The sequence below is a fragment of the Mesocricetus auratus genome, unplaced genomic scaffold, assembly GCF_017639785.1.
Source record: "Mesocricetus auratus isolate SY011 unplaced genomic scaffold, BCM_Maur_2.0 Super-Scaffold_2245, whole genome shotgun sequence".
Taxonomy (NCBI): domain Eukaryota; kingdom Metazoa; phylum Chordata; class Mammalia; order Rodentia; family Cricetidae; genus Mesocricetus; species Mesocricetus auratus.
In genome coordinates this window covers 51,553,740-51,581,316 of record NW_024429180.1, presented here as the reverse complement: position 1 = coordinate 51,581,316, position 27,577 = coordinate 51,553,740, and the positions used below count along the sequence as shown (strand labels likewise).

General features: G+C 45.5%; 1 protein-coding gene across 4 annotated transcripts; it reads left to right on the top strand.

The window, feature by feature from the left end:
• Positions 1-409: 409 nt before the first annotated feature.
• Positions 410-27,577, top strand: Entpd4 (ectonucleoside triphosphate diphosphohydrolase 4). Of its 4 annotated transcripts, none has more exons than XM_013114054.3 (13): positions 410-557; positions 9,794-9,898; positions 11,361-11,516; positions 12,236-12,441; positions 15,329-15,479; positions 16,428-16,531; positions 17,793-17,852; positions 18,078-18,232; positions 19,466-19,632; positions 22,382-22,706; positions 24,488-24,573; positions 25,291-25,452; positions 26,419-27,577. In XM_013114054.3, the coding sequence occupies exons 2-13, from the start codon at positions 9,891-9,893 to the stop codon at positions 26,636-26,638; spliced, it is 1,800 nt and encodes a 599-aa protein (XP_012969508.1). In that variant the 5' UTR covers positions 410-557; positions 9,794-9,890; the 3' UTR covers positions 26,639-27,577. The 4 variants fall into 4 exon arrangements, with proteins under 4 accessions (XP_012969508.1, XP_012969507.1, XP_005071075.1 ...); XM_013114053.3 differs by having other exon boundaries at positions 11,319-11,516; positions 18,078-18,208; XM_005071018.4 differs by having other exon boundaries at positions 11,319-11,516.

The window sequence follows — 27,577 nt, the reverse complement described above, 5'->3', positions numbered from 1 at the left end:
GTTATCCTGGACATGCCCACATGCGAACTGCAGCACATGTGCCCCCCTCATCGTGCACACAATGACGAACGAACGAACGAGCGAACGAGCGAACGAACGAACGAATGAATGAATGATAGTGTCCTCGGTTGAGCCACAATGCGTAGGCCTTGCTAAGCTGTGTTGTTTCCTAGAATCCTCTGTAACGCGAAGGAAAGATAAACCGCGGTCTCACCCCCACTTTGCGTCTTGGGGACAACCAGGCTAGCCAGAGGTGGCCAGGAGCGACTTGAACCTCGTTCACTCAACCCCAAGGAAGCCCAGCGACAGTCCACCCGGGCCCAGAGCTCGCTGCCAATCATCCGGCAGGCCCCGCCCCACGCAGGCCGGTTTCCCACCTTCCCCGGCACGCGCAATCTCGTTTCCTACGTGCGCGCGCCTGCGCGAGCTGTGACGTGACGCTGGCGGGTGCGCGCAGCGTGCCTCCCGGAAAGGAGCGGAATCTCAGGGAAGCTGGTGGCCGGGATGCGGTGCCCTCGTGGCCGCCCGCCCCCCCGGAGCCGCGGCCCTCCCAGCAGGTGAGGCCGGAGTCCCGTGGAGCTAGGCAACGGGAGACCACGGCCCTGTCCAGCCGTCCCCGCCGCTACATCCGGGCGCCCCGCCGCAGCCCCGTGACCCCGGTGACAGGTGCTTGTCCCCGGACACCGTGCCGGGTCTCCGGAGCTCCCTGACCCCCTGGCGATTGTGGGCTCGGGGAAAATAGCTGTGGCTCCCGGGGCCGAGTGGCCCCTGCCTACCGCCCGATATCTGACCCTGACGCGTGGTAGCATCATGTATTTGCTCTGCGCTTTGGGGAAGTTTCCTGTTAGATATTCCCGTGGAAAAATGGAGATGATAGGGGGATAGAGTGGTGGTGCGCAGTTGTGTTTCTCAACTTGAGTCTTACGTGGATTCCTTTTAAAGGGACAAGTCTCCCCTTCGCAGGAATATAACCCCAGAACCCGCAGGGCGCCGCAGACCCCAGCTGGGTAAACACAAGTGCTGAGACCATTTGTCATTAGAAAACAAGAGATGCTTTGTAAGTTAAGACCTGCATGCTACACGGTAAACTAGAGGTCAATAACAATCCTCAATTAGAGATCAGTAACAATCCTCAATTCATCACCCGGTTAACGTTAGGTTGCCGTCTTTAATGTATTCAACTTTTGTGAGAGAAAATTACCAAAATTTCATCCTTAGAGGGCCCTGTATTGTATTCTGTGTTCGTCTGTATTGTGTTATGTTTTGAGTTGTCTTTGTATCTGGTTGCTAATTGTTTGGCATAGTTGCAGAACTGTGCTCATTTATACCAGTAGCTTGTTTTGTTTGTTTATCTTAGTGTTGATTTACCACCTATTTTGAAATTTACATGTGTATGAGTGGAGTGTGTGTGTGTGTGTGTACACGCACGCACGAGCGTGTGTACATTTCTCACGTGTCTAGGATTGAGAGGGCAACTTTATAAATATTCTAGGAAATGAACAAAAATAGTTAGGCTTGGACAGTGAATTACCTGCTGAGCCCTGTAGCCTACCACCTGTTTTTATTGCTCATTGAATTCATAGCTTACTTTCTTTTATACCTATCAGGAAACGTGTGATCTGAGACTTTGAAAAGAGACAAACATGGGAATTGATCTAAGGATCTGTCTTCTCTATGTATTTGTTCAGCATGTTTATGTAAAATAGGCTACATGTGAACCGTGAGATTTGGAGTGGGGGAAGACATTAGGAAGTGTAACAAACTAAATCTAGGGTTTAAAAAAATGCCCAGTGACCTTGAAAGATCTGTAATAGTGCAAGCAGGATGTGAGGAGGGAGTAGCATTATTAAAAGCTAGAGGCCAATATTAGAAGAGCCTGTGTAGAGCAGGCCTACCTTGCCAGAGCAGAGATATTGGGTGAGGCAAGAGCAGGCTGTTGATATAGTATCGGAACAGTTGATGGGTTGAGGATTTCAAGTGCTACACGGAGAGGCTGGTTATTGATCTGCAGGCTTTCAGGTTTTTCTCTGGTCATACTTTGAAGGGAGTGTTTCATAAAGAGTGTTGACAGGGAAGGCAGAGCGGCTTACCGCAAGGTCTGTCTTGAAGTAATGTTGTTTGCTGTGGTCACCCTAGATGTGTGGGATGCCCCATGAAGAACTGACAGGATCCTGGAGCTTGAGAGGTGGCAGAGTTGGTAAGGTGTTTGCTGTGAAAGTGTGAGGACCCAAGTTCAGATCCCAGCCAGCCCCGGGGGAGGATGGGGAGCAGGGGATGCTTGGAGCTCATTGGGCTCCAGCTGATGGGCTCCAGGTTCAGTGAGAGACCTTGTTTTAGAAATAAGTGGAGATTGACTGAGAAAGATGCCTGATGTTGACCTGGCCTACACACACACACACACACTTGCACGCATATGAACATACAGACACAGAAGAATTGACAGGAGTTACGAATGATGGAATGTTGGTACAGAAGTGCGACTCAAAGCTGAGGACCATGTAACCATTTTAGTGGTGATACCTGTCTTACACCTGGAGAATTCAGAAGTTGACGTATTTCACCCGTACTTGGCTTAACTGAGTTTAAGGTTTCACGACTTTGATAAACTAGATATGTGGACTTGGGACTGGAGGCAAATCATTCCTGGGGAGCTGGTGCAGGGAAAGTGTGGTCTGAAGAAGGCCGTTCAAAGTGGTGACCAGAATAGTACATGAGTCGTAGGTAGGAAAGGACTGACCAGGACTTGCTTGGTAAAAAGAGCATTTGATGAGTATAGGAGAACTAGGGAGCATGTGTGTCTTTGCACATCTTCAGGTTGCTTTGCTGTGCCTCTCACCAACAGCCGAGTCACTGCTGTGCAGCCGCCTTCTCTTCCAGTGTTTGCAACTGTTCAAGGCTCTCCTTTAGCCCTGTGATATCTAAATGATTCTGTTTTGAAGCCCTCTGTGCCATCTCAAGTTTTCTGGCTCAAAAGTTGGACTCTTGTAGACCCTAACTTGTATTTGATTGGTTGTATTCAAGGGCATTGTGATTACTGTCAGTTGTTAACTTGATTAGATTGAGAAATTAATAAGGCGTGGCACTTTCAGCCATGTCTGAGGGAAACATGGAGGGTTGACAGAGCGGGTTAGCCCACCCTGAATATGAGGTAGGAGACAGCCAGTTAGGGCTAGCTCAGCAGAATTTTCTTTCTGCTTCCTGACTGCCATGGTGTGTGCAGCTCTGGTATGACTTCTGAAACCATAGGCTAAAAAATGAGTCATTCCACTGTAAAACTTTCTCCCCGGTAATTATCACAGGGACAACGAGTCCAACTAACCCAAGTCCCATAACACTTGCTTACTCTGTCTGTGTTTTCTCCAAATAAGCTTCAAGGCTGATGTGTACCTTTTTTTTTTCCATGATGGATGAGACAGGGCTGAAGAGATAGATGGCTCAGCGGTGAAGAGCACTAGCTGTTCTTCCAGAGGACCAAAGTTCGGTTCCCTGCACCCATGTGGCAGCTCACATCTGTCTGTAACTCCAGTTCAGGGGATCTGACCCTCCCACAATATAATGGAGAGACTTAGCAAGAAATTGTCCCATTGCCCAGATGAGCTTAGTCTTAGCCACTGTTGTATTGCTGTGAAGAGATACCATGACCAAAGCAGGTCTTATAAAGGGAAACATTTAACTGGAGACATGGTTACAGTTTCAGAGGTTCAGTTCATTAACATCACAGCAGCACTTGTGGCACTGGAGCTGTAGCTGAGAGTTATATCCTGATCCACCAGCAGAGAAAGAGAGTCTGGGCCTGCCTTGGCCTTTAGAAACCTCAAAGCCATGCTCAGTGACACAGTACTCCAACAAGACCACACCTATTAATCCTTCTTCAATAATGCCACTCCCTAATGACTGAGCATTCAAATATATGAAGCTCATGGGAACCATTATTTTTGTTGTTGTTGTTCATTTTTTTAATTTATTTTTTACATCCCAATCCCAGTTCCCCCTCCCTCCTTTCCTCACAGTCCCTCCACTCCTCCCATCTGCTCCGTGGAGAGGGTAAGGTCTCCTCTAGGAAGTCTACTAAGTCTGTCCCATCATCTAGTTGAGGCAGGACTGAGGCACCTCTCCCCCATACTCCTGTGTCTAGGCTGAGCAGGGTATCTCTCCATATAGAATGGGCTATGGGAGCCATTCTTTTTCAGACTACCATAGGCTTTATTCCCTTAGTGATGTTTTGCTAGGAAGGACCCTGAAGCTAAAATCACAAATGTTCTTGCTCTCTGGTAATAGGTCTGATGCAATTTAGAACTTGTTTGAAACATGAAAGCATTATTAGGTGTTTGTCTGCCTGAGCTCTGGTGCCAAGATTCCTAGGTGCAGAGGCAGCAATTGGAATTTACATTTTTAAGGTCAGGTTACAGGGTTGTGACTTCTTGGCAACAGTCAGCCTTACGTGTGTCCTGAGTGAAAGTAATAAGTAATTTATGGGCTGTCCTTTTGGTCAAAATCCTCTCATACCTTAAAAGGAAGGTCCTGGGGATGAAGAGATTCAGTCACTCAGTGATTAGGAGTGCTTGCTGCTCTTCCAGAGAATTCGTAGTTCCCAGCACCCACATCAGGTGGCTCATCACCACTCCTGCTTCAAAGATTTGATGCCCTCTTCTGACTGCCACAGGCATGCACACACATATACATAAAGAAAAATAAAATAAATCTTTTTAAAAATAAGGTCCTAAGACAAATACCAGATGCCATAAAGTATGCTGAGATCCCTGGTAAGGTTGTCTTAAAAATGTATTCTCCTTTCTTCACCCCACCCAATTCTTCCCCACCTCTACTTCCTGTTGGCACCAGTCTCCTGGGCTCTGAGCTCTCGCAGCCAAGAGTCCATAGAATTAACATTGCTGTTAGTTGCCTTCTTCATCATTTCTTGGATATTAGTATTGTTGGAATCTGGTTTGTTAGTGCTTGTGGTTATGTTCATACTGCTGAGCCATTAATGGCTTTCCTTCTCCCATGACTAGTTTATGTTTAATAGAAGCTTTCGTCATTTTCTTTGGTTCTTAGCTCAATTGTAGAACACTGTCATTGATTCTTTTTTTAATTTTTTAATTTAATTTAAATTAGAAACAAGTTTGCTTCACATGTCAAACCCAGCTCCCTCTCCCTCCCCTTCTCTCCCACCCCCCTTGAATTGCAGTTCCTATGTCTTGGTTTGTTTTATTTATTTTCTTTTATGTCGATGAATGTTTTCCGTGCATCTCTGTCTGCTCTACATGCTTTCCTGATGCCAACAGAGGTCAGAAGAAGTCAAAAGCATTGGATCCTCTGGAACTGTAGTTGCAGATAGTTGTGAGCCATCATGTGGATGCTGGGACTAGAACCCAGGTCCTCTTCAAGGGGAACAAGTGCTCTCAGCTGCTGAACCATCTCTCTAGCCCTTGTCTTGATTTTTTAAAAAGTAATCTTTCTTTATATTTCCAAAAGAGGGAAGGCATCAGTCACAGAAGCTTTTCAAAAGTAATTCTATAGTTTGTTCTGTTGATGAAATTAATATATGCACCTTGAAAGCATAGGCAGGTCTAGGGAAAAAAGTACAGATGGTCATGTATCTGATTGCCACTCAGAAATAAGCAGCACTGTTAACATTTTGTCTTTGATGTGTCTTCTCTGTGTGGTAAAATGTTCTCATTTATATATGGTGGTACTCTTGCCACATCAAGTAATAGTCTTATCTTGTTCTATTGTGTAAGTGTGCCCTCACCTTCTGCTTGTATAATGCTGGGAAGGATCCCAGGCTCTTGCATATGGAAGGCATACATATACATACACACACTCATCCACTGAGTGACATCTTCATCTCTGCAGTGGACATTCAGGAAAAATTTTTATACCTATTTTAGTCAGATTTTCCTTATTTCCAAGGGTAAGTTTCTAGACATATAAACATACCTATAAACACTGAACCTGTCTACATATGTCACACAAATGCCTCTAGGTTATTACCTTCTCATTTTCTAGCCAACTATACTTTATGACCCCGACTGCTTACCTCTAAAACGTCTATGAGTGTCAGGTCTTGTCTTCCTTCTGTCTGTCTGCACTCTGCACACCCCTGAAGTCGCATCATTTCTCATGTTAACTTCAGTTACCCTTGCCTATTTTTGTGTTAGTGCATTTCTTTTATTACTTCATAGGAATGTTTTATAAATAAAGAATGGTTACCTTTTATGTAAAAAATGTATTACTTTTAATTATGTGTAGGTGTATATGTCTGCATGTGGATATGTGTACATGAATGTGGGTGGCTTTGGAGGCTCCAACCTTCAGAACTCTGGGCATAAGACCCCTGGAGCTGGAATTAGAGATACTTACTTCCATGTGGGTGATTGGGATTGAATCTGGGTCCTCTGGAAGATTAACCAGAGCTCTTAACAACTGAGCCATCTCTCCAGCCTCAAAAATGTTACCTTTTGTCTCAAGTGGTACAAGTTATCTTCCTAAACTATGTGTGTTTGAAAAAGTGTGTTATTGTTTTACATACAGAAGGTTTAAAATTGTATTTTCTCTCTTTTGTGGTTTGAGACATTGCTATCATTTGGAGAAAGGCCTTAATTTTTTTAATATTATGTCAATATTTGCTTATATTATCACCTTTCCTTTTAATGGATATTTTAAATATTTAAATCTTTAGGGCATTAAATTTCTAACCACATTAAAATGCTTTAAAAGAGTCAGCTGAGAGTCCCATGTGGCATGCATTCTGTAGAAGGAGTCAGGCACAAGAAGAATGAAGACACCACACGCAGAGTGTTAGAGGACAGGACAGCAGTGTGACTCACACACTTGAATCCCAGCCCCACCTCTTTGCTGCGTCTGTAAAACATCACTGTAGCATTCCCTACCCGGGGGGGTGTGGGGAGACTGAATAACCGTGAGCCTTTGGAGCACAGCCTGAGCACAGTGAGCACTCTTGTGGGTATTTAGCAAAGAAGTAAATGCTACGTATGCCAGGTGTGGTGGCACATGTCATTAATATCAGCATTTGGTATCTACAAAGTGAGTTTCAGGACAACCAGGGCTGTGTAGAGAGACCCCGTCTCAAAAAACAAACAAAAACACCACAAAAGTAAATATTAAAGGAGAAATATCAAGGATGAGAGCGGAGTGGAAAGTAATGTATTTACTGATCCCTAAGAAGGTGACATTGAGTAAAGATCTGAGAGAAGTAAGGATTGCTCCAAGCAGAGGGTTGGGAGGCCGCAGGCCAGAGCGAGTGACTGCTAGAAGTTGGTGGGGGCTGCCAGTGCAGCTGGAATGCTGGGTAAAAGAAAGGAGAGCAGCCGATGATGTCAGAGCAGAGAGGAGAGCAGCCAATGATGTCACAGCAGAGAGGAGAGCAGCTGATGATGTCAGCAGAGAGGAGAACAGCTGATGATGTCAGAGCAGAGAGGAGAGCAGCTGATGATGTCAGAGCAGAGAGGAGAGCAGCTGATGATGTCAGAGCAGAGAGGAGAGCAGCTGATGATGTCACAGCAGAGAGGAGAGCAGCCGATGATGTCAGAGCAGAGAGGAGAGCAGCTGATGATGTCAGAGCAGAGAGGAGAGCAGCCGATGATGTCACAGCAGAGAGGAGAGCAGCTGATGATGTCAGAGCAGAGAGGAGAGCAGCTGATGATGTCACAGCAGAGAGGAGAGCAGCCGATGATGTCAGAGCAGAGAGGAGAGCAGCTGATGATGTCAGAGGAGAGCAGCTGATGATGTCAGAGCAGAGAGGAGAGAAGCTGATGATGTCACAGCAGAGAGAAGAGCAGCCGATGATGTCAGAGCAGAGAGGAGAGCAGCCGATGATGTCAGAGCAGAGAGGAGAGCAGCTGATGATGTCACAGCAGAGAGGAGAGCAGCTGATGATGTCAGAGCAGAGAGGAGAGCAGCCGATGATGTCAGAGCAGAGAGGAGAGCAGCTGATGATGTCACAGCAGAGAGGAGAGCAGCTGATGATGTCACAGCAGAGAGGAGAGCAGCCGATGATGTCACAGCAGAGAGGAGAGCAGCCGATGATGTCACAGCAGAGAGGAGAGCAGCTGATGATGTCACAGCAGAGAGGAGAGCAGCTGATGATGTCACAGCAGAGAGGAGAGCAGCCGATGATGTCACAGCAGAGAGGAGAGCAGCTGATGATGTCACAGCAGAGAGGAGAGCAGCCGATGATGTCACAGCAGAGAGGAGAGCAGCCGATGATGTCACAGTAGAGAGGAGAGCAGCTGATGATGTCACAGCAGAGAGGAGAACAGCCGATGATGTCAGAGCAGAGAGGAGAGCAGCCGATGATGTCACAGCAGAGAGGAGAACAGCTGATGATGTCAGAGCAGAGAGGAGAGCAGCCGATGATGTCACAGCAGAGAGGAGAACAGCCGATGATGTCAGAGCAGAGAGGAGAGCAGCCGATGATGTCACAGCAGAGAGGAGAACAGCTGATGATGTCAGAGCAGAGAGGAGAGCAGCCGATGATGTCACAGCAGAGAGGAGAGCAGCTGATGATGTCAGAGCACAGCATCTAGCCAGATCCCGCAGTGCTGGAGTCACAGGAAAACCTTCAGTGTTTGTTTGAAGAGCTTGGGGCCACTGGAAGATTTGGAGTCCTGACCTGTTGTGGCCTGAGTGTTTCAGCCTTAGGCAAAGAATCTCTGCCCATGGTGTCCTGGTGACAGGAAGTGGTGTCAGGAAGCACTGGAGAGTCCCAGTGGAAACTTGAGGGAGAAGACAGTGCAGATAAGAGCAGAGAGCCTAGCCTAGAATCATAAGAAAGGGACAGGTTTTCGGTAAGCAGGAGTTGAGGGAAGGACTCTGGAAAGTTGGATGGGCACGATAGTGATACTGGAGATGAGAGGAGCCTGGAGTGAGAAGCAGGGCAGAGAGAGGAGTGGCCGGGATGACAGAGTGGGAGTGCAGTTTAGACGTGTGGATCAAGGTCTGTGCAGCACCTAGATGGAGATCCTGGCGATTGAAGGATGTGCACAGGAGCCAGAAAAGGAGTTGGATGGAGGAAACAAGTTATCTAGTAAGTGTTCTGGTTATGAAGCTGAGCCAGAGGTATTAGATTAAGAGGGAGAGGAATTCGAGTAGGAATGATTATGTTAGGAGAGAATGGAGCCTAGGCAGAACTCTGGGGGACTCAAGAACAGACAGCTTTGGTACAGAGCCAAGGATCCCCAACAGGATCCCAGAGCTGAGAAGCCGACTAGGCTGTGGAAGGCCTAGAGGCCCCAGGAGGTAAAGGAGGAGAACTTTGAAACCATCTTGAGGCTCCAGCAGCTTGGAACGACTCCCTGGCTTTGTGACATGAGGGCTGAGACCTGGAGGAAGAGTGGGATGATGGTAGGAGTGGAGCATTGTCAGGGACAGGATACCTCACACTGTACTTTGTACATTAAAGCAAAGTCTATCAAAGTATTCTATCAAATGAATATGTGCTTCCAATTGAGTTAGTTGAGTTAGTCTGCTTATTCCGCACCTCTCCAAATCTTCCTTAACATCTCAGTGCTATAATTATTTCATTCCCTGAAGTTTTGAGATTACAGGGACGTTTGGAGTAATAGCTTGCTTCAAGCTCTTAGCATCTCTTGATTGAGGCCTATATCTCTAGCAGCATGAAATTGATGTACAAGCGTGCTGCTCTAACCCAGAAGTCTCCACATAGGGATGGCAGTCAGATGATGTATGGCTGAGTTTAAGCATGTACTTCGTAGCACCATAGACATTTTATTTGGTTGCACTGTTCTTGATTTTTCTCACCCTGAAACAGGGGGGCTCTGACTCCATGAAGACCCCAGCTCTGATTCTGGCCTTGTGGATGACAAGAGGTGACTCCCACAGCATTGCCTGGTCCTCGGCCTTCCAGTATGGGGAGGTGAGTGATGGGCTTCGTCTCTTGCCATAAACCCTGAGATTTTGATGTGAAGAAATGGATCTTACGAGGGAACAAAATCTAAACCGCACGTGAGAAGTGCTTGAAGTTGTGTTAGACTAGTCTAAAACCATTGCTGTTACAGAGCCCATTGGGGCGCTTGTCAGAGAAAGAACATAACCAGATGAGCTCTGCAGAGGTTAGCATAAATTGCAGTCTAGACCTGCACATTGACATCTTAGAATGTTCTGTTAGCACAGGATGGCTGTTTAGAGCCTCTGAGGTACAGAATAGGGAGACACATGCTACAGAGTGTCCTCAGAACTCCTGTGAAAGGAAACAGTTTCCAGTGGGTTGGCAGTGTATCTCCTTCAGTGAAGGGTTTTAGCCCGTGAAGTACTCTTTAAAAGAAAGATAGAAAGCTGGGCGTTGGTGGCGCACGCCTTTAATCCCAGCACTCGGGAGGCAGAGGCAGGCGGATCTCTGTGAGTTCGAGGCCAGGCTGGACCGACAGCCTCCAAAACAGAGAAACCCTGTCTCGTAAAAAACCAAAAAAAAAAAAAAAAAAAAAAAAAAAAGAAAGAAAGATAGAAGCTAGGCGGTGCTGGCGCAAGCCTTTAATCCCAGCACTTGGGAGACAAAGGCAGGTGGATCTCTGTGAGTTCGAGGCCAGTCTGGTCTACAAAGCTATACAGAGAAACCCTGTCACATAAAAACAAAAAACAAAACAAACAAAAAAACCCAAAGAAAATATGAAACAATGAAATTTACCCTAAAGGCAGTTCCTGCTGATGGCTCTCCAGTTGCCTCTTTTTCATGACATAAATTGAAACCCTTCCTGTTTATAAAAGATGTCTCAGAGGACTCTTTCTAAAATCAGAGTTCCCCTATTAATTTTGTTATGGTGATACTGTCTTTCCCATTACTGGATCATCAGGGAGAATTTTACTTCAGAATCGCTTGTTAAGAAAATTTCGCTTCTCCTAAGCCATTGACTCATTAATGTACAATGTTTCATCCATTAGGCTGCTGGTGTTTGTGGGATAGCTTACAGCATGTTGTTTCTGTATCCTCAGTCTCCCCTTGGTGTCCTCATCCTTAAGCTGGATTTCATTATAGATTTATGTGTTTATCTGGCTAAACTTATGAACTGGGATTTCTTTTTGGAAAAAAAAATATGATATTTTTGTAATACTCCCAAGAAAAGGGAGATGTACCAGAATACCATACCCAATAGGCAGGCTGTCACTCTCATTATTTCATTTTATAATAATGTGCTCTATAACCAGACAGCAACCTGGAGCATGGTAAGTGCAGGCAGCAGCAGACAGGAAGCAGGGAGAGCTTGTGCTGATCACTGGTTCAGGTGAGGTCAGGTCTCTCCAGTCATGCTGTTGTAAAATCTGTTTCTTTGGAATTTCAGGATTGGTATTTCCTGTCTCTTTCCTGCTTCTTGGCACTTTAGCATCTCTCCAGTGGGCTGTCCTCGAATTCTGAATACCAGTTTACGCCAGATCATCGTCATTAGCATCCTGGCTGCAGCTGTCTCCCTCTTATACTTTTCCGTTGTCATAATTCGCAGCAAGTATGGGTGGCTTTCAAGGGACAAGAAATTCCAAAGGTAAGAGATAAAGACTTGTTCTAGAAGGAATTCATACCTGCTGGCTGACTGTTCCAGTGGCTATAACAGAACATGGGACAGCTTATATAAGCCGCAGAAGTCCAGGAGCTAGGTAACAGTAAAGTGTGTATCTGCTGAAGGCTGTGTTCCAGCTCACATGGTGGGAAGGGGTGGGGTAGCTCTGAGGTCTCCTTCCTCCCGATCTGACCCCCTCCTAGGATATAGTGCTGCACTAGTGGTTAGACTCTCAGCAAACCGACAGAGGGACAGGGACAGTCAGCTCTGGCCCATTGTGTTCTGGCTGGACTGGCATATAAGGAGCATGTGACGGTAGGAACTGGACCTATGCTGACTACCTGCTGATAAATTAGGAAGTGCCTGGCAGCTGACCACAAGGAAGGCCCTGGGACAGTCACACAGTCAGGGGCTCCCTCTGTCTGTTGTAAGCTGGGTTCTGAGTTAATGTTTGTACTTCAGCAGTCTTCTCTCTGGAGCCTGTAGCTGTATTAAGGAGAGGTAAGCAGGGACCTGAATTAGAGGTTCCCTGTGGGCACCCCATGTTTGGTCTTCTTTTGACTCATCAACTAGCCATAGAAGGCATGCCAGAGAGAGGTCATTACGTAACATGGAGGTCACTGATGTGCTTCTGCAGATTGCCTTCTCTGTTAGAGCACGGTGATGCTCTGTTTAAGTGACAACGCTTGTGTGTTTCTAACAAGGTACTTGGCCCGAGTCACAGACGTTGAGGCTACAGACACCAACAACCCCAACGTGAACTATGGCATCGTGGTGGACTGTGGCAGTAGTGGGTCTCGGATATTTGTCTATTGCTGGCCTCGGCACAATGGCAATCCTCATGATCTGCTGGACATCAGACAGATGAGGGACAAAAACCGAAAGCCGGTGGTGATGAAAATTAAACCCGGTACGGGATAAGAATGGCTGAGGACTGGAACCGGGGCCTGGGCTCCAGTGTCCTGTGGTGCCACTCACCTCCTCCCTCACTCCACCCTGCCCAGCCTGCTTCTGAGTTCAGGACAGGGCCCGTGGCTGCCTCTGTTCCCCCTTCCATTGCTATGGTGTGTGTGACCAACTTCTTGATCAAACCTCACAACCTGTCTTTTTCACCGCCTGTGGCCATCTTCACGGTAGCCCCATGATGTCTGCTCACATGCTAGTTAACACTGTTACAGAGGTTTTGTTCGTTTTTCCTATTATGTAGCTCTTCCTTAAAGACAGACATTTTCTATAACTCTTCACAATCTGTACTTTAAATATTAGCATTTTATTTGTTTAAATATTGGTATGTATTAGTGATTTTTAACAAATTACTGCCCAGATATCTATCTTCCTTCCTTCCCCACCCTCTTTCTCTCTCCTCTTCCCTTCCCTCCCTCCCTTGTCCCTTTCTCTCTTCTTTTATGGTTGTGGCATTGACCCTAGGAGTCGCATATGTTAGACAAGTGCTCTACCATCAAGCTATATCCCCAACACTCTTTCTTTTTGAGATACCCAGGCGGACCTCCAGCTTTAGGTCATGAAACTCCACTTGCCCAGATGTATGTCTTAGATTCTAGACTATTTATAAGGTTAACCTTGAGACTTAAAAAGAGTGAGGGTAAATACACCCAGTTTTTAAAGATAGCGAAATCAAGACTTGGCTTCCTCACTAAATGATTTAAGCAGCAGTCTCCACTCTTGTCAGGATCTCCACCTTGCCCATGATTGGCACCATGTCAGAAGCCTTGGGAATGGATAGTCTTCAAATGAGCCGTCCCATGCCCGGTACTTAAGAAGATCTGATTTAAAAGAGTAGGCTTTCATCTCTCACTAGTGCAGACTGTGCAGTGTATGTATCCTTTTAAATGTCAGAGAGAGACAGGGAAATGGTAAGTGTTCAAAGAGATGGACATGCTGGTTCCACCGTTGCTCATTTCACATTGTGTTCATCGATCTGACCATCACGTCACATACCCCATAATACAGATGATTGTAATATGACATTCAAAGTTTAAAATAGAACACTCATAAGTAATAGCCAGTATAGCTCATTACCTACCATCTGAGAAGTATAAATAACACCTGTGGGTTTCCATAAACAAAGATTTTAATATTTAAGTAGTAACTTTCAATTTTCCATTATTCCCTCCCTTAAGATTGTATGCATGCTTAATAGAGAATCATCTCCAGGGTTAACATAATATTGCTCATATAAAAATTTACCAGGAGACTCAGAACTAAAATCAGTAAAACACTTTGCCTTTCACCAAGCCTCACGTGACAGCTTCCAGCACTAGCTGCACACCTCCACGGAGAGGGATGAAACTCATGTCCTCAGGGAGGTGTGTGTTAGGACCTCAGTCACAGCAGGCTCAGCATGGTTCTGCCCCACAGGGTGGATCAACTGAGCTATACTGCCTCATTGAAGTGTACGCTAGCTTGGTTCAGTCTGGCTTAGAGCATAGCGCTTGCCCAGGTGGACATCGGTGTGCCTTTTATAGCAGTGCTTTCTTCACTCCTAGTCTCCCAGTATTAATATAAGCAAGGCTCTAAGCATTTTAAAAATAGATTCTGGTTAGTTTGGGATTTGGTTTTCCACTGAAATAGCTCTCTGCAGAGTCAAAAAGTTTGCCTTTTACTCCATTTTCTGCTGATTCCTTTCACGTACCATCTTTCTGGGTCTGCGGTTCTCTAATGTGTGAAGTAAGAAATTGCGGAACTTCTCAGGTTCCCATTGTTTTGATATTGTAGGTTCAATGACAGCTGTACATACTCATTTACTTATTAAACAGATGTGTTTATTTATAATGTGAGTGTGCCTGAGTGTATGTATGTTTACCACATATATGTACATTCTTAGAGAAGCCAGAGAGGGCATTGGAGCCCCTGGATCTGGTGTTACAGATGGTTGTGAGCCACCATGTGGGTGCTGGGAACCAAACCTAGGTCCCTTGCAAGAGCAGCCAATGCTCGGTGTAACTGTGGAGTGATTTCTCCAGCTCCCACTCACTTTTAGTAATAAACATTGAACAGATGTTCCTGGGTACCTCCACTTGCCAGGCACTATTAGGTGCCGGGATATGAACTAAACAAGACATAGTGTGTGCTCTTGACCAGTTGTAATCAGACTGGTAAGTAAGCAGTTTGGTGGGTTGAATAGAGAGATAGATGGCAGCAGGGTGAGCACAGGCTGTAAGGAAAGCTAGTCTCCATCGGGGTTCTACTGAGTAAGACTTCTGTGGAAGAAGGAGCTGAATAGACATGCATAAGCTGACTGGGTAAAGGCGGTAGTGGATGAGAAGGATTTTTCTGCTGAAGACTCAGAGGCCTGAAGGCCACAGTAGGTTACATTGCAGACATGTTAGTTCAGTGCTTTGAGGTGAGAGGAAGGGACTTGGGAGGAGACAAAAGGTGGGCAATGGTGTGAGTAGCTGTGTATCTCTAAGTTGAGTTTGTCTGGGTTGGTTAGAGGAGGTGTAGAAGGGGTTAAAAGCAAAAGGAAGCATCCTTGGAGTAGGGGACCCGTGGAGCCTGGAAGGTAGTTGGTTATACTGGGCCAGCAGCAGATGGTGGTGTCCAAAGAAACAAGGAGAGTAGAAGTAGAGCAAGCAGCAGAAACAGGTGCAGAACGCGCGTCATGTTCTGGGTGTCTGAGGACACGCAGTGGCTGTGTGCATTAGACAGTCACTGTGAAACAGGCAAAACCAAGAGAATGCAGAGTGAAGCTTGGATTTCTCCCAGATTGAGCATACTGAAGAAATTTACTCTTAGCTCCACCATGTCCCTGCTGAGCAGACTGTCCCTCTCTGCAGGTATCTCAGAGTTTGCTACCTCTCCAGAAAAAGTCAGCGATTACATTTCTCCACTTCTGAACTTTGCTGCAGAGCATGTGCCACGGGCAAAGCACAAAGAGACACCGCTCTACATTCTCTGCACAGCCGGAATGAGAGTTCTTCCTGAAAGGTGATCTTCCGCTGCCTGGAGGGTGTCCCAGGGAGGGTGTCCCAGGGAGGGTGGCCTCACTGCTCTCCTCTCTTCACCGTCGTCGTCGTCGTCATCATCATGGCACTGAAAGTCCTTTCTTGAGTCTGGACTAGTCTCAAAGTTATTCTCATAGACAGAATAGTAGAGCTTTTAATCTACTTATCTCTGATTAAAATTATAAGGGTAACTTTGCCGGGATTGGCGACAGAGTCTCATAACAAGTCTTTCTCTGTCCTGCCATCCAGCTCCCAAATAGTAACACAAAGACTTCTTATTAATTGTGAAAGCTTGGCCTATATCTTAGGTTTGTTCTAACTAGCTCTTATAACTTAAATTAAGCCATTTCTATTAATCTACATTATATCGTGTGGTGTTACCTCACTTCCATCTTGCTCCCCCGTTTCTTCTCCATGTCTCCTGTGCGCCTAGATTCCTCTTCCTCTCTCTTCCTGGAAATCCACCTATACCTCCTGCCTCGCTGTTGGCCCTTCAGCTTTTACTACACCAATCACACCTCCACACAGTGTACAGATATCCCATAACAGTTTCGTGTCCCAGGTTGGCCTCAAAGTAAACATGTAGTTGAGTTTGAGTTTCCAGTCCTTCTGTCCACCTCCACCTCCTGAGTGCTGAGACTCTGGGCTTACACACCAGGTCCAGTTTACACAGTACTGGGGTGGAACTTGGAGCCTGGTGCATGCTGGGCAAGCACTCTACCCACTGAGTGAAGAACCGCATGATTCAAGTAACCATTTCATTTGGAAAGAACATTCCTGAGATAAGCAATCTTTTCAATGAATCACTTAGTTTTACAATTAACTATTTCATATAGGATATAGCAGAGTCACAAGTTTTTGTTGTTGGTGTTTTCAAAACAAAAAATCAAGCATATGGTTTTGACTTGTAAATTTTGGGATTGCCTTGAAGCCAGCAGAAAGCCATCCTGGAGGACCTCTTGACTGACATCCCTGTGCATTTTGACTTCCTGTTTTCTGACTCCCACGCTGAAGTCATCTCAGGGAAACAAGAAGGTTGGTACCAGGCCCTCACTTTACACAGAGAGGTTGCTCCTTCAGAGGCTCCTCCCCCCACTGTGCATCCTATTGAATCAGTGCACTGGCAACCATAGCTTTGAGATTCTCTTAAATGACTGGGCAGTCTTTATTATATAACCCTAAAGCTGTTAAACATACCTCATCTGTTCTTACTACATTTAGGGACTGTATTTGAACAGACTGATAGAGGAAGTCTGTGTTCCTTACCTGGCTGATAAAGTGTTCTAGGCCATGAACTTACTTCCAGCAAGGAGAAATTCCTGCTTTTGGTAAACTGAGAAAATATTAGTTATGTTTTAGAGAAATTATCCCACTTGAGTAAGAAATGACCAGTGAAATGGTTTGTTAGAAGCAGAGACCCAGAAGTACGTTATCTATTCCTATGTCACTTACCACTCTGTCAGGTATCCCTATGGAAAGGCATCGGGAAATACAGAATTGGCCTCATCAGCAACGAGGCCCTTACAAAGATGGCCCTCAGAATTGTAAGAGGTCACTTTTGGTACCCAAAGGAAGATATAGGAAAAATATCCTGGGAGTGTGAAAGAGAAAAGTCTCTCTCCCTCCCCCTGCCTAGCTAGGAATGGTTCTAAGTGGGACCCTTGGAAAGGGAGCAGGGGAAGTTACCTGAGTAGGTGCAGGAAGCATGGTCCAGTTAAAAGACATGATCACTATTACTGCAGGTGAGAAGAGATGCCACTGTGGATCGGCACGGGTTTTCACTTAGCTGGATCGTGGCTCTGTGGAAGGATGGTGGTGCTTTTGAAAGCTGGAAACATCTTGAATTATCAGCCTGTTACTTTGTACCTTGTATTGTGGACCAACCCAACAGGATAGGATAGAGGAGGTTGCCTTGGAAGACTGATTAGCTTGTCACCTCCACTGCGTAATGGCACAAGTCAAAGTGGCAGTGAAAATGGATAAAAATTGGCTGTAGGGAATGCTGACATGTATAGGCTGAGATTTGGCTGCTGTGTGGGTGAGAAAGATACAGGAAAGATTAGGGAAAATTAGCATGGAATCCCTGTAGAATTTATATTCTCAACAGAAACACCTGATGTAAGTATTAAAATTGAGAGTTCTTCTAACACCACTAGGAGAAGACAAAATGTCGGTAGATGTTTGGTGATTCTGTCTCCAGGCTGTCAGGGGTTAAATTAAATAAGAAACTTGCACAGACCAAATTGATTAGAGATTTAAAACTTAATTTTTCTTAATTATACTCTGCAATGTCTAGGTGTGTATGCTTGGATCGGCATTAATTTTGTCCTCGGACGGTTTGAGCATATTGAAGAAGGTAAGTGCCATGTTTCCACTAGTGTTCTGGCTGGAAGTTACAACCATAATTTATGTTCAAGGGCAGAAAAGCAGTTAGTGCTGCGAGATGGCTGAGTGTGTGGAGTTGGGCGAGCAGAGCTGCTGTCTAAACTACTGTTGAGCTCATCGGGAGGATGCACTGGGTGGTCTTCAGAGCAGATGGGGCCTCCCGAGGCGTCTGCTGAGTGGACACTTCTTTCTGCAGATGATGAGGCGGTTGTGGAAGTCAACCTTCCCGGTAGTGAGAGCAGTGAGGCCATCGTCCGGAAAAGGACAGCCGGTATTCTTGACATGGGAGGCGTGTCCACTCAGATAGCATACGAAGTCCCCAAAACTGTAAGCTTTGCCTCCTCACAGCAGGTTATTATCTGTACAAATTGCCTTCTGTTTGGTTCCATTTTCATTTAACATGTCTCCATCCATTTTTGTTTTGTTTCCTGAGTCTGAACACATCCTTACTCTGCTTGCTGAGGTTCCATCTTCTCAACCCAGGAGGAAGGAGGCTGGAGAATGAGGCAGGCCTCAGCCAAGCACATTACGTTTGTACATTTAAGCCTAGCTGGTTTGTTTTCTGAACTTAGAGTTTTTCTCTGGTGTATATGTCAGTCACACGCATTGTTTTCCCCAAAGTAAGGATCATGTACCAACCAGGTGGTGGTGTAGTATCAGGCTTGGAGTGGCAAAAGCCCACCAGGCAGCATCGCCCTGTTCCTCCTAGCTGTGTGACCTCATGCAAGTCCTATAACTCCTGTGAGCCATTCTTTTCTGAAAAATGCAAACAATAGTCCCTATAGCATGGAGTTACTGAATGGTTGATGGGTGACACGCAGTTCCCTAGTGTGTGCTCAGGAGGTTTTATTGCTGTCTTTCTCAAGTCCTTGGAAAAGTGCTTTAGAAATTCAAGTATTTGAGCCTGTGATGTTACTTCCCATTTCAGATACGCCTCTAGAGACTACTACCCTTGTTTTCTCCCTTCATTGTAAAGTACCAAGTACTCCCAAAGAAAGCTTAGGGCAAATAGAATAATAGAAATTCCCCCTGGATTCACCATTATTAAAAGAAAGCATTGTTGGTGTTTTGGTGAAGTTCTTTCCATTATTTTTATTCCTGTTATAGTGTCAACATGGGTTGTGTGATTTTGTGCCTTTTATTTACAGTTCATGGTGTGTCTATAAACTAGTATTGGTTACTGCCATTAACTTAACCCTCCCTTAATGTTGAGTACTCGGATGCCATTCTTTTTAGAGTCTTTCTTCTTCTTCTTCCTTTTTTTTTTTTTTCCAAATAAATGTGTCTTTGTGTATCAGGACTTTCTGTGTTGGGGTCTGTTTCCTCAGTAGGGGGTACCATAATTAGACTTATGGGTCAGAGGAGAGGACTGACTTCCTCTCAGAAAGCCCTTGACATCCCCACGTGCAGCATCTCCATTTCCCCTAGTTAGAACCAGCATACTGAATTATGAAAGTGCCCGAGCATCCTTGGGAGGTAGACAGAATCTGCTGTTCTTAGATGTAACTCTTTTTAGACCCTTCTTTTTTAACTGGAGTTGAAGTTGCTTTAAAATACTAAAATGTGTTGTCCTTGTGCCTACAGGAGGAAGTAGCTAAAAACTTGTTAGCTGAATTCAACCTGGGGTGTGATGTCCACCAGACTGAGCATGTGTACCGAGTCTACGTGGCCACATTTCTTGGGTTCGGTGGTAATGCTGCTCGGCAAAGATATGAAGACAGACTGTTTGCCAGCACAGTTCAGAAAAACAGGTACAGCAAGCAACTCCAGGCCTAGCTCACTCCTCATCAAAACTAGATCAAGGCCAAGTATCTTCTATTACCTGCCACTGTGCTGGAAGGATTGAGCCCACCACCCCACTCACATCCCATCGTTGTGTGTGCTTGCAAATTCTCTCCCTCTCTAGCTCTCTTTCTCTCTGTCTACCTGTACCATGATGGCAGGTACCATCATACCTAGTTTAAGTGTGCGTGCGTGCGTGCGTGCATGCGTGCGTGCATGCGTGCGTGCGTGTGTGTGTGTGTGTGTGTGTGTGTGCGCGTGCACGCGTGTGTGTTTCTTGTTTTCTGTTTTTGTTTTTCAAGACAGGATTTCTCTGTGTAACAGCCATGGCTGTCCTGGAGCTTGCTTTATAGACCAGGATGGCCTTAAACCAGGTGGATCTCTGTGAGTTTGAGGCTAGCCTGATCTACATGGTTTCAGACCACCCAGGGGTACATAGCAAGACCCGTCTTAAAAAAAAAAAAACAAAAAAAAACAGTGTTTAACTGTATAGCAATTACTTATTGAACTATGCCCATCAGAAAAAAAGTGTTTCACTGTATAGCAATTACTTAATGAACTATGCCCATCAAAAAAAAAACCAGTCTTTCACTGTATAGCAGTTACTTAATGAACTATGCCCATCAGCACGGGAATGGTTTGGAAGCAGAAGAACAGCATCTGGCAGGTGAGACGCCTTGCTCTTCCTGCATCTGATTTGTGGGTTTTCATAGAACATTTGTAAGAAATGCTGATTACAGAGCTAAGTAGTAGTATATTTCCATGGTCAATTTAATCCTTTTCAAAAATTTTATTAGCTGTTTTTATGTGTGTGGGTTTTTGCTTGCATGTATGTCTATACATCATGTGTGAGGTCAGAAGAGGGCGTTAGATTCCTGGAACTGGAGTTACAGATGGTTGTGAGCTGCCATGTGACTGCTAGGTCTTCTGGAAGAGCAACCAGTGCTCTTAACCACTGAGCCACCTCTCCAACCCTGATCAATTTTATCATAATATATCCATGAAGACCTAAACTTAATAAAAACCAAGTTGGAGCTACTTGTTATAAGTTTGCCCAGAATTTATGTCCATAGGTAGGAAGTAATTCTCTGATTACTTTAAAAGCTAATTGAGAAATGTTAGTTACAATAGCAGTAGTTCCATGGTGCTTGCTTTTTGTTTTAAAATTATGTCTAGAAAATTTTGTTATAATTATTTTTATAATAGTCTTAGACTTTTTAAAATAGAATCTTTTAAATTTGAATCTTTCATAGATTTACTCAACACTTTCTCTGACTCCTGAGTTCTACTAGTTGGGTTTTATTACCAATTTAAAAGATGTAGATAGATGTAGGACAGCTGAAACAGTAGTGCCAGATACACACTTCTCTGCTCAGAATTCCTGATAATTATAAGCATGTTGTTAACTGAGCTTTGAAACTCAGACCTATTTCTGCAACTCACAGTGGTGATGCATTTCTTTAGAGTCCATAGTTTTGTGGCCAGGTCCTTTATTGATTGCACTCAAGTCCATTATGAATAGCCCTGATGTAAGGAATGCACAGCCTGATAGAAGAGACTGTCAATGAATGGGAGTGACTCCAGCAGTATTCAGTTCCTAACAGTTCGTGGTATCCAGCACGAACACTTCCATTTTCAGAAGTTTGGTTTTCTGTTTACTGATCACTTGAATATGCACACACAATGGGAGGACAAGAGTTAATTTACAGGGCATCTCTTTGGGATATGTCAAGCCTGGTGTATCTCAGGCACAATAAGACTAACAGGGCTCCTCAGAGCCTGTAGTGCAGCAAAAACAGCTACTACCTACTGCCATCTAGGCCAATAGTTGAGTAATAACAACAACAATAATACTACCTGCTGCCGTCTAGGTCAGTAGTTGATTGATGGTGATGATGGTGGGCATAGTAAAATCAGATGAAGAGACCCAAGCCTTACACATTGTGTTTTTGCTCCCACATTCAATGGGTGATCTTTGGCTATGAATTCCTGGACTCCATCCATCTTTTCCTGCACACTGCATCTTCACTGAACTATCTGTCAGTTTGGCTTTATTTAAAGAATAGCAGCAAGATAAAGACATTTTGCCAAGCAGTTTGGCACCACCTCTTTCTAGAATTTATTTTCTCCCAGTTTTCTAATCTTCCACACATGTCTAATAATAGCTTTCTAGCAATGTTTGTGTATATTGTTTTTCTGAAACATCCAACCTGGTTTTCTAGGGCCAGTTACTTCTTTTCACAGTCACCAGCTCTATACAGTTAAAGTCAAGTACAAAGTAGTTGCAGGCTCCTCAGCAGAATCCTATCTGTATTGAAGGGAATTGAAAGCATCAGGTCAGGCCCTGAGATGGTTCTGTGGCTAAATGCACTTGCCGCTCAAGCCTGACAACTTAAGTTTAATCCTTGAGACCCACTTGTAGAAGGAGACAACCAGCTTCTGCAAGTTGTTCTCTGATCTCCACACACATGTGGTGCATACACACAATAAATAAATGAGTCAGGCCATGGCTTGCTATGTGGACTCAGCAATACCTGTGTGTGTGATTATGGATCTCCTCAAGACGATTGGGTGACGACTTTCCTAACTTGGTTTGGAACCCTTTGTGTTCCCACACACAGTTCTGTGGACCCATGTTAGGAGAACACTAGCTTGCAGTCACTTGTCCAAAGCACAGTGTAGCATAGATCTCATGGTAAATGGTTCTTTGTGCCATAGGCTCCTGGGTAAACAGACTGGCCTGACTCCCGATGCTCCATTCCTGGACCCCTGCTTACCTCTGGACATTAAAGATGAGATCCAGCAAAATGGGCAGACCCTGTACCTTCGGGGGACAGGAGACTTTGACCTGTGTCGAGAGACCCTCCAGCCTTTCATGAACAAAACCAATGAGACACAGACTTCCCTCAATGGAGTCTACCAGCCCCCAATCCACTTCCAGAACAGTGAATTCTATGGCTTCTCCGAATTCTACTATTGCACCGAGGATGTCTTGCGAATGGGGGGAGACTACAATGCTGCTAAATTTACTAAAGCTGCCAAGGTAATATGCCAAGAAAATTCCTGCTGGGTAGAGATCATGTGGGCTAAAGGTCCAGCTTCCATCATACTTCGAGGGAAAGGTGGTTATAGTGCATCGTTGTAATGTCCTTTCCCTTCTGTTGTGGGGAGGGAAGTCATCATAGAAGAAAATCTAAGCTCTACTAACCACATTGGTTACCAGGAATGTACAGACATACCAGAGTCTTAAGTTGACTTTTGATTGCCACGTCTCAGAATTCTTTCAGCAGGCTCCGACCCACATAGCAACCAGGATACTTCTATGATCTTGTTCCCTCTGCTTTCCCACTTTGTCAGAAGTTTCCCCTGTCATACCTCATCAGCCTTAGTGGCCCTTGTCTTCCAGCAATGGCCCATTGCCCTTCAAGTTCAGAGAGTCATAGATGCTCCCATCCGTGCCATAGTTGTCTGGCTGCTGACATTCGGTCTCTAACCTTAACCCCTTTTGTAATTCCAAACAAATGTACAGTTTTCCCTTTTCTTTCTCTCCTGTACCATCTTAGCTAACAGTATCACCAGCCATCCAGTCCCCTTCCTCAGGCATGGCTCTTGTAATGTTTTCTTTATGCTGCTGGGACTAGAACCCAAGGCCTTGTACATGGCAGGCAAATGCTCTCACTGACTCATATCCCCAACCCCTTTGCTTCTCTCTAGCCCTCTTTCAGCTCTCCCCCCCCCAATCAGTGATAGTTTCTCTCATGAGTATTTCTCAAGGCTATCCCTGTTCCCTGTTCTGCTGTCATTGTCCTTGCCAAGCATCTAGCTCACCAGGAGCTGTCCAATTGGTCTTCCGTGTCTCGTCTCTCTGGTGTTCATCCTGCATGCTGTCCAGGGTGTTCTGTCTGAAGCACATGCAATCACCTTACTGTACTGTTTAAAGTCTTTTGCAGCTTCACAGGCTGAACCCCACTGACCTTAGCCTGTCACTCCCTCCTCCTACCAGCTCGGGGCCCTCTCAGCATGGCAAGCAACCATAGTCCCTTACTATTTCTTTTTTTTTTTTTAAGATTTATTTATTGTGTATGCCTGCACACAGAAGAGGCTACCAGATCTCAATACAGATGGTTGCGAGCCACCATGTAGTTGCTGGAATTTGAACTCGGGTCCTCTGGAAAAACATCCAGTGCTCTTAACCTCTGAGCCATCTCTCCAGCCCTCGATAGTCCCTTACACTGTGCACCTTCTCTCATGTGCTTCTTCATTCCTGATGTTTTTCCTTCTGAGTCTTGTCCCAGGCTGAGCACATGGCCCTGTTCTCCCTGTCACACCATTTTTCTAAGTCCCAGCTTGGTCATCCTGTAGAGAGGTGAGGAGAGATGCTGTGTTAGGTAGTCAGGTGTCCTTCAGAGGTGCTCAGTGGGTGTGAGCAGTCAATGTGACTCCAGATTGCCACCCTCACCCAGTGCCAAGTCTGCCCCAGACCCCGGAACTCAGTGTGAATAGGCCAAACACTGCTTCACTTTGCCAGAGTCCATTCTGGTGCAGTGACATGGAAGAACTAACCAGGTTTGAAGAGGTCAGAGGTCAGCTCATCCTGCATGGCAGGATTTCCCTGACAGGGTTCCAGGACACACAGCAAGCACAGAGTTTGCTGGTTGCCAGGGATTCAGAGACCAAGTCTCAAGTTGACTGTAGAGACGCGCACTCTGCTTGTGTGTTTCCTGTGCTTGCTATGATTATGAACATGGTAAACCATTTATAAGTGGAAAAAATGATTTAATAATAGCTTTCAGGGATGATTTATTTGGGGTGAAATTTTTTTAGGATTACTGTGCCACAAAGTGGTCTATCTTGAGGGAGCGCTTTGACCGAGGACTGTACGCCTCTCATGCTGACCTCCATCGGCTTAAGTAAGTAGCAGACCATCAAGTCCTGACTGCCAGGTGACCCTCCTTAGCCACTGTCCTTCTCCACCCTTGGCCACCTCCAGAAGGGACAAGTTCTCATTAAGGGATTTGTAGCTGCTTGCTCCTGTCCTGCCAGCCATCCAGGTGTGTGAGCCGCGGTCCCTTTGCATCTGTTCTCTCAGCCAGACTCCACCCCTCCCAGAACACTCATGATACTTCTCTGATGAACTGGAGCCATTCGGATTTGGTTTATAAAGTTCTCTTTTGTTTAAGTCACTCAAGTGCAGTGACTGGGTCTTATTATTTATTGCTATTTTTTATCACCCTCTTAGTTCAGTGCTTTATATTTAAAAAGCCTCTAATGACCATTTGGGACTAAGTAATAACAGAGCTGAGAAGGATCCTCCTGCCTTTCCACTTGTCATAAAGAGACTGGGGTTAAAGGGGTTGGAACTTAGCAGCGTCTGTTCGGTAACTGATGGACACAAAGGTGTGTGCAGGGTGGTATCTCACAGTACTGATTAAATGACACTGTTTCGGGCTAATCGGTTTTGACAGGTGAACCATTCTGTGGGGGGGTGAACCTGAGCTAGATAAATCACTCAGAAGCACATACGCGGTGGCCCGCTCAGAGCAGCCCGCTGCAGGCTGGAGACGGTCTGCCTGGTGCATTCTGACTGGGATGCCTGTCTGACTTGTGCATGTGCTTGGCATTTGTAGGTATCAGTGTTTCAAATCAGCCTGGATGTTTGAGGTGTTCCACAGGGGCTTCTCCTTTCCTGTCACATACAAAAACCTGAAGACAGCCTTGCAGGTGTATGACAAGGAAGTGCAGTGGACACTGGGGGCCATCCTTTACAGGACCCGCTTTTTGCCCTTGAGGTAGGCTGTGGACTTGGGAGAGTCACAAAGGCTGCTGCTCTGAATCGCAGCGCCTCCTGGTGACTGTATTTTGTAGACTTGTTTTCAGAGCTGTGAGGCCAGCCAGAGTTAACTTGGGTCTTCTCTGCCTCTCAAGTACTTCCTGCCCATCCCACAGCACACAACACTGGTGCCATCTTGTGTCCCAACTGTCTGTTCCCTAATCCTCACAGAAAGGTCTGTTCATGGTGACCCTTATGGCTTTGGGCCCCTTCATTGGATATTACAGTGTCTAGGATTACAGAAAAAAAAAAAACATATTGAACTGCATTTATGACACTGTTGTAGCAAACAGATTTGTGATGTAGGAGGACATCTTTATTTACACACTAACTTATAATGCCTTGCAGAACCATCATGTCCATTCCTTCAGCTTGATCATGACTGACAGCTGAGACATCAGCTATCATGATGGGCCAAAAACATCAGTCATTGCCTTTAGCATTAAGTCTCAGTTAATACTTTTAAGACTGTGACATTGTCTTCATCAGTTCATGTACAAAGAAAATACTAAATTCCAGTCCACAGTTGGTCACATAGACATACAGATTTCCCCCATTCAAGTTCACAGACCTAGCTCAGCTGACCCATATTAAAAACTATATCTATCTGGTATTTTTAATTGGGTCAGCTCCAGAAATTCTGTGCAGTAGCTGTTACTGATTATACATAGTTCCATGTGAGTGTGTTCATTCCATTAGCTTCCTTGTAACAGCAAAACCCTGACCCTTGCATTTATTAGATTATAATTCTGGGGTCTTATAGGCATGCCTTCACATGTCACTGACTTAGTATTAAGAGCACAGTGTTGGCAGGAACGCACTTTGGGCCTGCTGTCCCCTGACTCATCAGTAGGGACAGCAGGGACAGCAGGCCCTGTCTTGCAGCCTTCTCACGGTTTGTTTCTGTTTGTTTCCATGCCTGCAGAGATATCCGGCAGGAGGTGATCCGGGCTGGCCACGGGCACTGGCGGGGTGTGTCCTTTGTCTACAACCACTATCTGTTCTCTGGCTGCTTCTTGGTCGTCCTGCTGTCCATCCTTCTCTACCTGCTTCGACTGCGGCGCATCCATCGCAGGGCACCCAGAACTGGCTCTCTGTGGATAGAGGAAGGCCTGCCCTCCCAGAAGGGCCCTGGCCCCTTGTGACACTGTGGCAGCTTAAGGAGGACTCTACAGGAAAAGCCATTTTCGCCTCAGGGTTTCTCTGTATGCTCAGACGGTTTTGTGATCCCCTTCCTTTCTGTTAAAATGAAACCCACTGATTGTAAACCCTGCTGTCTAGAGGTATTGCCATTTTGAATACAGCTTTAACTGGAGGAGTGGGAAAAGGGAATTCGCCTGATTTGTGCTGCATAGTATCTGCCACAAACAAGTAAGGGTTTTGTTTTCTTTAAGACCTGCTACATTTTCAGCACACGCTGTTAGATAGTGGAGGTCGATGGGCAGGTTTCCTTTAGTGTGGGTGGGTCTTCAGGTGGTCCTGGGACAGAACCAAGAAGTAAGTTAAGTCTCTCCTCTCTGAAAACTCCAATGTAGAAAAGGGGTGGTTGATTTTATTTACTGCTCAGGTCTGTCACTACCTGTGTTTTCTTTGTGATTTAAGTATTCGGTTATTCATAGCAAAAATCGACAAATGTTGGCACAGGGGAGTAATCCGAAGACAAGAGCTCCTGAGGAGAACCTTGTCTGGCCGCTGCTGAAGCACATGCCTGTAAATTAGCCATTCTTGTCCCTGGGTTTAGGAGAGCCCGTTGCCCTCTTACAGCAGGGTTGGAGTTTGTTTGTATGTTCATTTGTTTTGTTTGGTTTTAACCAGAGAGTCGTTCAAGCTCCCTGGCTTAGTGTTCTGAGAACCGGAGTGTCCCTGCAGGCGCTCTGGCTCTGAGAAGCAGGCCTGTGCTGTTCAGCTGCTCCGTCTCCCACTTTCAAGTTGGCTTCAGTGTTTTTCTCCAGCACACTCCACACTGCTTGACAGTTCTCATTGTCACCCTGTGGTTGCATTGTCCGTGGCAATGCCACTGTAAGCCCATACCATGGAAGAGCCTGAATTTAAAACAAGAAATAAATGCACACGTTGAAAACAAA

What these genes read in the sequence shown, in the direction of transcription:
- Entpd4 (XM_005071018.4), top strand. An exon ending in GCTTTGCCTCCTCACAGCAG is followed by an intron (nt 18,233 to 19,465) that starts GTTATTATCTGT and finishes TTGTGCCTACAG; the next exon opens with GAGGAAGTAGCTAAAAACTT. An exon ending in AATTTACTAAAGCTGCCAAG is followed by an intron (nt 22,707 to 24,487) that starts GTAATATGCCAA and finishes AAATTTTTTTAG; the next exon opens with GATTACTGTGCCACAAAGTG.